Source organism: Bufo bufo, chromosome 4 (assembly GCF_905171765.1).
Source record: "Bufo bufo chromosome 4, aBufBuf1.1, whole genome shotgun sequence".
Taxonomy (NCBI): domain Eukaryota; kingdom Metazoa; phylum Chordata; class Amphibia; order Anura; family Bufonidae; genus Bufo; species Bufo bufo.
The window spans coordinates 459841866-459854195 of NC_053392.1; the positions used below are offsets into that span (position 1 = coordinate 459841866).

General features: G+C 45.6%; 1 protein-coding gene and 1 long non-coding RNA gene across 2 annotated transcripts in view; one reads left to right on the forward strand and one right to left on the reverse strand.

The window, feature by feature from the left end:
• LOC120998684 overlaps positions 1-12330 on the forward strand; it is a 16534-nt gene continuing 4204 nt past the window's right edge. Inside the window, exons 1-2 of the long non-coding RNA XR_005778460.1 lie at positions 1-500; positions 2860-2868. This is a non-coding gene — a long non-coding RNA (uncharacterized LOC120998684). The remainder of the gene's footprint in view (positions 501-2859; positions 2869-12330) is intronic.
• Positions 3356-12330, reverse strand: part of SOD2 (superoxide dismutase 2) — a 26800-nt gene continuing 17825 nt past the window's right edge. The window contains exons 4-5 of the mRNA XM_040429456.1: positions 10717-10896; positions 3356-4184 (exon numbers count right to left, since the gene is read on the reverse strand). Of these exons, the coding sequence (XP_040285390.1) occupies positions 4039-4184; positions 10717-10896 (326 nt within the window). The 3' untranslated portion in view covers positions 3356-4038. The remainder of the gene's footprint in view (positions 4185-10716; positions 10897-12330) is intronic.

Sequence of the window (12330 nt, forward strand, 5' to 3'; positions counted from 1 at the left end):
GATCAACCCCTCCCAGCCTATTATAATCCAAGATGCAGTCTGGCTTGGGAGTCATGGTACCTCATACAGGGGCAGGGGAGCTGCTGTGCCCATGAACTGTGGTCAGTTCAAGGACATCCCTGGTATCCAGTACATAACCAACAACATACATTGAGAAAAGCCCCTGCTGTGACCCTTTCTGAGTGGTTGCCTGAGCAGGGACCTAGGAAGGCTTCTCTGATTTTGGAGTAGTGTGCCGCAAGCTGCAGTACATCTGGAATTTAGGGACTTAAACAAATCGTATGCAGGTGTAGAAGTTATCCACATAGACGTGGTAACAATGGTTCAGCAGTGGGTGCACACTATTTTTCCACTAACTACTAGGACAGGGGGAATTTTGGGGGTTCAATCAGAGTGTCCTTCCCTTCGTAAACGCTGAACCTATGGGTCTAAACAGAGGTACTCTCGCATACCTCTTGCTGGGCAGTTACTGGTAGAATTTTACCCTTCCTTTAAAATATGTAAGTGACTCATCTACACAAATGTTTTTATGAGGTGTACACCTCACCAAGCCTGGTGCTAAAGTGGTCGAGGACTGGCCTAATTTAAAATAGACATTCAAATTTCGTGTCATTTTGGGTCAGGCATAGTGCATTATCATTATAACGTAAAAATTTCAAAATTACTGTGCTCCAATACTGTCAATTTCTGGCTTTTTTACAAGGCCCATATTCAGCACAAGCTCCCAAAATGTACTGGGGTCCACTTCAGGTGTTAAGCAAATTACTATGTGGTATTTTGGGGGGAAAAATGCTGGGCATATAAATTAATTTACAAGATCCACAGAGGAAAAAAAAAATTTATTATGCGGACATTTTATCTTAGGATGTGTGTGTGTTTTTATAGATTGTCATCTGTCTCCCTGTGTCTGATTTAACCGAAGAACGCTCTAGCAGAGGGTACTTGGGTTGAATCGGGACCAGTGGTAAAACAGTCAGTATGAAAACCTTCTCACGGGCTTGGAGACGTGTTCTCAGTATGTTGGGGGGCGTTTGCCGGTTTGTGAGCACCAAGTGAACTGCACTGTGCTTCTTCCCTTCAAATGTCTATACACATTAGAGAAGTGAAGTCTGCTTAACGAGAGCTACATATTATACCTCTGCTGCGGCTTCGCTATCACTTTCTGGATACATATCTGCTTATAAGACATGCATATCTGCCTTGACGGTATACTCGTACAGTATACTGACAATAGCCGTAGCAATGTCTCGCAGATACTCTCAAACCTATAAGAACCAGTAGAATGATCTTCACTAGATACTGGTCACTTTGAGCAGTATTGAATGGGTTCCATGCTGACAGTGATGGGGGATGGGTGGCCACCTGGCTGATCAGACAATGGAAAGTAATATGTAAGTATTTTCCTTTTCTTAATTCCCAGAGAACTCTTTTAAGTGTGAACACTTGCGGCAGAGTGATACGGTAATCTTCATGCAAACGGACAGCATTTGTAGACGGATCCGAATGAGTCTCACAAATGCATTGCAAAAACAGATCCGCCTCTCCGTTTGTCATACGGACAAACGGATCAGTTTCTATATTTTTTTTTACATTTCTCATTCAGTGACTGAACTGAAGACATCCTGAACGGATTTCTCTCCATTCAGAATGCATGGGGATAAAACTGATCAGTTCTTTTCCGGTATTGAGTCCCTTTGACGGAACTCAGTGCCGGAAAAGAAAAACGCTAGTGCGAAAGTACCCTTAAGTGCCTGGAGAAAAGAAAACCTTGCAGCTGCGCAGTACCTGAGGAAGAGCCTCCAGCCCAGTCTGTGCTGCTGATGGTGGAAGAATCCAGTGGGAGAGAAGACACATGGCAGACAGAAAGCAGATCGGCAGTGCAGGAAACGTGGCCTTGTCTCTCCAGCCTTCACAAAGACGTTCTGTGCAGAGGCAGTTAGTTAGAAACATACAAAAGAACAAAAAAAAAAATATATATATATATATATATATATATATATATATATATCTCTATCTATATCTCTCTCTCTTGGACAACCCCTTTAAAAAATAAAATAATGCGGTGGCACACAAACTGCATTCGTATTTTGTGGATCGCAAGAGGCCTAACAGATAAGGGAAAACGTAGTAGACAGTACCTCCAGTCCTTTGTGCATGGCACCACCTCCTTCTTGCCATGCTGCTGTGACCTAGTCCTACCAGTAGCATGGCAAGAGGAAAGAGGCAGCGCCAGCTTTGAGCCTGGCACAGAATGTTCTGACACTAGCATCAGGACGTTACAAGTAATAGTCCAAGGCCAGGCTTGCGGCTGCGAGTGGGCCTACAGAGGCCCTGAGCTGTGGCACTATAGAAGCTGTATGGCTGTCAACTTATAGGAAACCCTGCCTGAAAGTATGAATAAGAGCTGAGCAGCAGTATGCCGATGCTGGAAAGTCCATAGTGGACAGAGTCTTCTGAAATGGGAGCTGGCAGACCACCACTGATCTGATATTGATGACATATCCTGAATATTGGTCAGCAGAATCTAAAATTCCTTGGGAATGATTTAAGATGGCCACAAGCAACCTGTCCTAGAAAGTGAGAAGGACGTGTTATTACCAAAGCGTAGCAGAACCCATCATGTGAAAACATTGCTTTTTTTTTACCATGATGGAGGCTCTGGTATTGCCTACAATAGATCTCTACCACCAATGTTGCCAGACTTAGCATTATAAACTTGTGTTATCTTATCATAAAGGCGGTGTTAAAAAGATAGAGCAACAATGTAAGGCTACTTTCACACTTGCGTTCAGAGCGGATCCGTCTGTTGTCTGCACAGACGGATCCGCTCCTATAATGCAGACGTTTGGATCCGTTCAGAACAGATCCGTCTGCATTATAGTTTACAAAAAATTCTAAGTGTGAAATTTGTTCAGACGGATCCGTCCAGACTTTACATTGAAAGTCAATGGGGGACGGATCCGTTTGAAAATGGAGCCATATTGTGTCAACTTCAAACGGATCCGTCCCCATTGACTTACATTGTAAGTCTGGACGGATCCGTTTGCCTCCGCACGGCCAGGCGGACACCCGAACGCTGCAAGCAGCGTTCGGGTGTCCGCCTGCTGAGCGGAGCGGAGGCTGAACGCCGCCAGACTGATGCATTCTGAGCGGATCTGCATCCACTTAGAATGCATTGGGGCAGTACGGATGCGTTCGGGGGCACTTGTGAGAGCCTTCAAACGGAGCTCACAAGCGGAGCCCCGAACGCTAGTGTGAAAGTAGCCTTATACACAGACCAATTTCCCAGATTTAGGCTTTCAATGTTATTTCAAGTGCTAAATTGAGTACTCAAAATTAAGGAACACTGGAAAAATAGAGATCAATTGCCTACTTTTATTGTTAGCAGAAATCAAGCAAAGTTCTTCACAGGTCTCCAGAAAATGTAACAGGTGTTGTAAGTATTATAAGGGTACTGCCACACAGAGGATCAACAGCAAATTTTCCAGTGTTTATTAGGGATGAGTGAATCGACTTCAGATGAAACATCCGAAGTCTAGTCGCATAAAACTTCATTCCAAAACGCTCCGATGAGCCAAAGTTATTGCTTCCCGAATTCTCGCGAGACTTTGGGTTATAACTTCATAAATTAATTTGTACTGTAAAAAACCATTTCCCGAACTCAGGTTCAGTTCCAAGGTATCACTTGGAACCGAACCAGAGTTCGGGAAATGTTTTTTTAAATTGACATGCAGTGTATTTGAAATCCACACTACATGACAAGTTTTGCGCGAATTCCAGTGTAGACACTCTACACATTGGCTGAGATTTGTGAAAATCGTATCCACTTAACTGCTACTGTAATTGTATGTGGATTGTGTGCCTGCAATCCCTTTAAGGAAATCTGCAGCATTTACGCTACATGTGGCCATACCCAAGTGCTAAGGCATAACATGTTTTAATGCAAGAAAATTAACAAACTTCTATGGAAGTCAACCAACAGGTATAATGGGTTTAAGTGCTTATCAAGGACAGAGCAGATCATTATAAAAATTCAGTTCATTTTTTGCAGGCTCTGTATCTTTCTGCTACATTCTCCCAGTTAACAACATTCCAGATAGCTTTCAGATAGTCAGGTCGAACATTCTTGTACTGCAGGTAGTAAGCATGCTCCCAAACATCAATACCCAGAAGAGGGATAAGACCTGGAAAGCAAAGCAGAAGACAAATATTTTAAGTCCGGAAAAGGTATAAAATAACTTTATAAACAGATGCAAAAACTAAATGTATGCATTGCATCACAAAACATCTTCCTGCACCGATTCCTAGCCTATATTTCTGAAGGTTATAAAGTAAAGTGAAGAGAACTTGCCAATATACACTTGCCACATATGAAACATAACTTTATTAATAAATATGCAATAAAACCAAAAGCACAGCAGGGTCCACCAAAGCAAATATACACCCTCAGGTGTGAATGTGTTAATGCAGGAAGTCAGTAGCAGATACACGGCAAGAATGCACAAGGAGGGGGAAAGGGGCAAAAGATGCAATCGCCCTAATATTTTACCCTAAGTGCTGTAACACAGAGCACCCGTCCTGACAAGCAAACCAGTCCTGAAAAATCACTCTGCAAACTTCCCTAACTACTTGTTCCAATGAGTTTTCCCCCTAAACATGAAGGTTCTTCAGGGGACCTCATAAGGGGAAAAACAGTAATAACTAGATGGACCACACACACACACTATAGCAAAATATAGCAGGTGGTCTCATTAGCCTGACAACATGTTATGTTGCAGCCTTGTGCTATATTTATATATTTATTTTATGCACTTATATAGCGCTACTATATTCCGCAGCGCTTTACAGACATTAGCAACCAACTGTCCCCAATGGGGCTCACAATCTAAAACCCCCATCAGTATGTCTTTGTGCCATGTAAAAAATAAAAATAAACACATGAGCAAATTTATTAAAAATGAAAAAATTAAATTTGGCATGGACATACCGTATTTTTTGCTTTATAAGATCCCCATTTTTCACCCAAAGTGTGTGTGTGTGGGGGTGGGGATGGAGATTGCGAATACTTCCATTATGGAAGCGCTCACTAGTATGAATTAGGTGCCGAGAGCTGGAAGCGAAGCTCCGCAAGCGCTTGTAGTAAACACCCTCCCCCATCTTCATTGCTGGGGCCAGCGCTTCACTGTCTTGACCGCGTACAGCGTCAGGAGGTAGCGAGGGCACTATGACCTGACCGGTCAGGTGACAGCAGCGCAGGCAGGGAAGACAGGGGAGGGAAACTTCTGCCAGAGGTGAAGAGGAGCTGCTGCGCACGACAGGCAAGAGGAGGTTTTTATTTTAATCTGATCTGAGGTCTGATGGGGGTCGGACATTGATCTGAGATAAGGTCTGATTAAAGATATTTTCTTATTTTCCTCCTCTTAAACCTGGGGTGCGTCTTATAAAGCAAAAAATACGGTAAGTATTCCGACTGTTTTGCTGGGATACATAAAATTTAGCTCTGGATGCCTTCTATTTCTCTTGATCATCTTTGAGATGTTTCTACACTTTGATTGGAGTCCACCTGTGGTTAATTCAATTGACTGGAGGCGATTTGGCAAGATACACCACTTGCTATACAAGATCTCACAGCTGACAACGCATATCAGAGAAAAAACCAAGCCTTGAGGCAGCAAGAACTGCCTGTAGAGCTCAGACAAGATTGTGTAGAGGCACAGATCTAGAGAAGGGTATAAAAATTACTGCTGCAGTAAAAGTTCCCTAGAGTACCGTGGCCTGCATCATTCTTAAATGGTACAAGTTTGAAACAACCAGGATTCTTCCAAGAATAGAAGAACGTTAGTTAGAGGTGACCAAGCAGTTGTACTGGAGCTGTGGCTGACTCCTGTTGGTCTTGCACCCCTGACCATCCTGTCTGCCCTGTAGGCTGAATTTTTAAGTATAAAGCTGTAGGCTGCTCTCCCTGCATTCATTTGAAGCCGTCTGGCACCAGGAAAGCTAGAGAGTCGGCTCGGCATGCATGTTGGTACCTGCATTCCATGGATTTAAAGGGTTTCGGTCATCAGAAAATTATAAAAGTCATTTTTTAGCGTGAACGGCAGCAGTCAGGGAGATATGTCATACAGTTATGTTCTGCTGACATTAGCACATCGCTAATGTCAGCCAGCTACATAACTATTTTTCTGATGACAGAAACCCTTTAAGGGAGGCCATTATGGCACTAAAAACGGTAAAAGGTAGAGTGGACCCAGCATGCATGTGGAACCTGCATTTCCTGTATTTTATGACGGCCAATATGGCACATAACAGGTAGTATTTAGTGTTAGGTCCGTCTTATATAGATCGCCCTGACGCCAGCAGACGGGCCCAAATAATTTTGTACAAAATGTATTTGCCAAGAATCTCAAATTTATAAAATAAGAGTAGCATTAGCACCAAAATATTTTCTACAACTATGGCATTATTGTACTTTGTGTTTGCAGAGGGCTGGCGCATTGTGTTTTTTTTTTTCTTCAAGAAACCCAATACCCTAAATTTAGCCCCACTAACAGTTGCCTATGAGGCCCAGCTTCCGTACATGGCAGGTCTGGAGGCCTCTGCGAGAAGACGTTCACACAGCAAACTGCCACAGCGAAATTTCGCTGAAAACCAGTCAGAGGCCGTGTCCTCTCTGCCTCACATACATCTCAATGGGATCAGCACTGGGGATCACGGAGCGGCAGCTTAAAGACGCAGCAAGAAAGGAGGCAGAGAGACAGCGGTCGTCGGGTTTTCAGCGAAATTCACGCCTATTAAGACACTGTGTGAACATCCCCTAAGGCTTCTGGGTGCCATGGCAACCACCTAAGTCGATGGATTGAGAGAGGGGGCCCCTTCCCTCTGTGAGCCACTTGGATGCTGGCAGAGGCCTCCCTGTCAATAAGAGTATGTACACTGCTCAAAAAAAATTAAGGGAACACTTAAACAACACAATGTAACTCCAAGTCAATCACACTTCTGTGAAATCAAACTGTCCACTTAGGAAGCAACACTGAGTGACAATCAATTTCACATGCTGTTGTGCAAATGGGATAGACAACAGGTGGAAATTATAGGCAATTAGCAAGACACCCCCAATAAAGGAGTGGTTCTGCAGGTGGTGACCACAGACCACTTCTCACTTCCTATGCTTCCTGGCTGATGTTTTGGTCACTTTTGAATGCTGGCGGTGCTTTCACTCTAGTGGTAGCATGAGACGGAGTCTACAACCCACACAAGTGGCTCAGGTAGTGCAGCTTATCCAGGATGGCACATCAATGCGAGCTGTGGCAAGAAGGTTTGCTGTGTCTGTCAGCGTAGTGTCCAGAGCATGGAGGCGCTACCAGGAGACAGGCCAGTACATCAGGAGACGTGGAGGAGGCCGTAGGAGGGCAACAACCCAGCAGCAGGACCGCTACCTCCGCCTTTGTGCAAGGAGGAACAGGAGGAGCACTGCCAGAGCCCTGCAAAATGACCTCCAGCAAGCCACAAATGTGCAGGTGTCTGCTCAAATGGTCAGAAACAGACTCCATGAGGGTGATATGAGGGTCCGACGTCCACAGGTGGGGGTTGTGCTTACAGCCCAACACCGTGCAGGACGTTTGGCATTTGCCAGAGAACACCAAGATTGTGTGCATGCTCCTGATGAGGTGGCGGACGGTCTCCTGAGGGATCTCCTCCCAGACCTGGACTAAAGCATCTGCCAACTCCTGGACAGTCTGTGGTGCAACGTGACGTTGGTGGGTAGACAGAGACATGATGTCCCAGATGTGCTCAATTGGATTCAGGTCTGGGGAACGGGCGGGCCAGTCCATAGCATCAATGCCTTCGTCTTGCAGGAACTGCTGACACACTCCAGCCACATGAGGTCTAGCATTGTCTTGCATTAGGAGGAACCCAGGGCCAACCGCACCAGCATATGGTCTCACAAGGGGTCTGAGGATCTTATCTCGGTACCTAATGGCAGTCAGGCTACCTCAGGCGAGCACATGGAGGGCTGTGCGGCCCTCCAAAGAAATGCCACCCCACACCATTACTGACCCAATGCCAAACCGGTCATGCTGGAGGATGTTGCAGGCAGCAGAACGTTCTCCACGGCGTCTCCAGACTCTGTCACATGTGCTCAGTGTGAACCTGCTTTCATCTGTGAAGAGCACAGGGCGCCAGTGGCGAATTTGCCAATCTTGGTGTTCTCTGGCAAATGCCAAACGTCCTGCACGGTGTTGGGCTGTATCGGTGTTGCCCAACGCCCTCATATCACCCTAATAGAGTCTGTTTCTGACCGTTTGAGCAGACACATGCACATTTGTGGCCTGCTGGAGGTCATTTTGCAGGGCTCTGGCAGTGCTCCTCCTGTTCCTCCTTACACAAAGGCGGAGGTAGCGGTCCTGCTGCTGGGTTGTTGCCCTCCTACGGCCTCCTCCACGTCTCCTGATGTACTGGCCTGTCTCCTGGTAGCGCCTCCATGCTCTGGACACTACGCTGACAGACACAGCAAACCTTCTTGCCACAGCTCGCATTGATGTGCCATCCTGGATAAGCTGCACTACCTGAGCCACTTGTGTGGGTTGTAGACTCCGTCTCATGCTACCACTAGAGTGAAAGCACCGCCAGCATTCAAAAGTGACCAAAACATCAGCCAGGAAGCATAGGAAGTGAGAAGTGGTCTGTGGTTACCACCTGCAGAACCACTCCTTTATTGGGGGTGTCTTGCTAATTGCCTATAATTTCCACCTGTTGTCTATCCCATTTGCACAACAGCATGTGAAATTGATTGTCACTCAGTGTTGCTTCCTAAGTGGACAGTTTGATTTCACAGACGTGTGATTGACTTGGAGTGACATTGTGTTGTTTAAGTGTTCCCTTTATTTTTTTGAGCAGTGTATATTCATTAGCCACAATTAAGGTGAGAATGTCCTCTTGTAGTGACAGTTCTCACTGGCAGAGCTGATCTTGGTCTGCTAAGACCCAGGAGCTATTCCATGCAAAGGACAAACCAGCAATTATGTGGTCACAGTAGCCAGTAGGGAGCGGCACTTCTCACTGTAGGCTGCAATAAGCTGATTTCTGAGGACCCGACCTGTTAGATTGCAGGAGCTTTAAACCAATGGCGTACCTCTACAATAGTGCAGGTTAAAAGTAGGGATCGACCGATATTGTGAACTTTCAGGCCGATAGCCGATAATTTATACCGATATTCTGGGAATTTTCATTTTTGAAAAAAAATTAAAAATTCCTACACAAATCTGCTGAAAATTAATAGGTTTATTGTTAACGTGTAGTTTTTTTTTTGTAAATCTTTCTTTCATTTATACTTTTTTACTAACTTTTAGCCCCCTTAGGGACTAGAACCCTTGTCCTAGTCACCCTGATAGATCTCTATCAGGGTGAATAGGATCTCACACTGTCCCTGCTGCTCTGTGCTTTGTGCACACAGCAGCATGGAGCTTACCATGGCAGCCAGGGCGTCAATAGCGTCCTGGCTGCCATGATCGGAGCCCCAGGCTTACACTGCTGGGGCTCCGATCGGAGGAGCAGGGGAGAGGGGATCCTGTGGCCACTGCCACCAATGATTAATATGATTAATACTGGGGGGGGCGCACTGCGCCAATGTTCTTAATACTGGGGTAGGGGTGGGGGGCGCACTGCGCCACCAATGATTAATACTGGGGGGGGCGCGCACTGCGCCACCAATGAAGAGAAATCTCTCATTAATTCATATAGAGGCGGCGGGAGCTGGCTGCAGAATCACATAGCCGGCTCCCGACCTCTATGAGCGGTAGCTGCGACCCGCGGCACCTGAGGGGTTAACTACCGCAGATCGCAGCTATTGCTCATAGTGGCCGGGAGCCTGCTATGTGATTCTGCAGCCAGCTCCCGCCTCCTGTATATGAATTAATGAGTGAGTTATCTTCATTGGTGGCGCAGTGGCCACAGCCCCTCCCCTTCTCTTGTCCTCCACCCTCTCATTGGCAGCAGCATCACAGGGGGAGGGAGACACTGCTTCATTCTCCCCTGTGATGCTGAGGGAACACGGAGAGCGCCGACAGCAGCGCGATCCTTGTTCCCAATACGTTATCGGCATATCAGCAAAATAGATGCCGATACAGATAACGGTCAAAATACTGAATATCGGCCGATATCAATAAAACCGATAATCGGTCTATCCCTGGTTAAAATCCCAGGACCATGCACCATACATTTACTGCACGTGGTGGTACACAAGGTAAATACACTCACTAACTCAATATCATAACCAATGACAAGTAGACATCTTGGGGAGAGTTGGAGTAGTGTATGAGATTTTCATGTGACACTAAAAAGGCCCTTTACCCGGGCAGAGCATCCCGCAGATAACCGCTCATTCAGGTAATAGATCATTCATGCAGTCACAAAAATGATTGTTTTCTGGCAGCAGATTGTGCTGTGTAAACAGCATCCGCTGCCGGCAAACATTGAGTCTGTATGGGGATGAGTGATGACATTAGTGATCGTTCCTCCCCATACTGTGGAGGAGATCGCTGCAGTCTCCTCCCCTGACAGCAGGCGACTGCTGAGAAGGAATGCTTCCTTCCCAACAATTGCCTGGGACCTTTAGACAACAAATATATTAACAATGGGGTGAAAAACTTTTGTGCAAGTCTCACAACAATTACTACGGAGGCTGTCTACATTTAGGAAAGCTGGGAAAGTTCTCACCTGTTATTCCTTGTAGAGGGTCCTGATTAGAACAAGCAGCAAGTTGCAGGCGATTAGATTCTTTGTTGTAACCTAGCCAGCCCCATCCTGATCCCTGGACTGCAACTGATGCAGTGGTCAGCTTCTCCTTAAACTTCTCAAAGGAGCCAAAGTCACGTTTGATTGCCTCCAACAGGTCACCTGACAGGAACACAATTAGATATTGGTGGAAAGTTGCACAATTTTAAAGGTTATGTATAACCTGGATATGGAAGAATTTTTATTAGATCAGCTAGCAACCTGATCCCAGTTTCACAATTTCCTGATGTGCATGTCTCCCTCTCAGAAATACAGGTGAAACTCGAAACATTAGAATATCGAGCAAAGTTCATTTATTTCAGTAATGCAACTTAAAAGGGGAAACTAACATATGAGATATATCTCGCTTTGCATGTAATGAGTCTTTCAAGCCTTTGTTATAATTTGGATGATTATGGCTTACAGCTTATGAAACCCCAAAGACAATTTTGAGGTACCTTTGCTCAGGGGGGTTGGATTAATTAGAATATTAGAGTGTGACACTTTGAGCCTAGAATATTGAACCTTTTCAGAAAATTCTAATTTTAAGCTGCATTAATGCCATTCCTTTTACTTTGCATTACTGAAATAAATAGACTTTTGCACAATATTCTAATTCTTCGTGTTTCGTACATGTTGTATCCAGGATACTGCTATTTTTCGTGTTTCGTACAAGTTGTATTCAGGATACTGCCATTTACCCCTTGCATACTGTATTGTGAGCATTTTCCTCCCCATCTACAGCCGGTGTAAGCTGCCCATCTAGGATCCTCTTCCCCTCTCCACACATCTGCCACGTACAAGCTCCTTCCCGTTAAAGCTGCTATTTCTAACAGAGAAGAGGAGCAGAGAGCTAGCAGGAGCAGTGCTATGGCAGATGTAGATCAGTCTCAGCAGTAGCTACATGAAGAACCTGCACACAACAGTAAAAACCCATGGGGACACGTAGCGCAACCGAGCATCACAGTGAAGCAGTGAAACTATAGAAATTAATGGGGACATGGCTCAACCCCCAAGTTTATCAGGACCTCAGAATCACACAAAAAAAAAATCCTGCTCGATTTTTTGCAATTCTGTGGTCGTGGTAAACTTGCAAGTCACCCTGCCACCCCATTAACTTCTATGGCTGCACTGTGATCCTCAGCCACTTGACACATGCTGCGCCCAAAATCACTGTTGCCCTAGCCTTAGGCCTCATGCACATGACCGTGAATAATGGCCGTGTGACGTCCGTTTAAGTAACGGCCGTCACACGGCCATTTTTAGCACCAAAGTCTATAGAGCTGTTCACATGGCCGTTCTTTTAACGGCCAGTGAATAGAGTCCGTCCAAAAATAGGACATGTCACCCACCTCACCCACTTGCTCACGCTGCGGCAGTCTCTTCTCTCCATTGAGCAGGACCTGCGATATGCGCGGTGACAACCACGTGGGAGCCCTCAGTGACGTCATTGAGCACATCACAGGTCCTTACGCAGGTCCTGTTCAGTGAAGAGAACAGACTGCTGCAGCGCGAGCAAGTAGATAAGGAGTTTTTTTTTGTAAAATCAACCAAAAT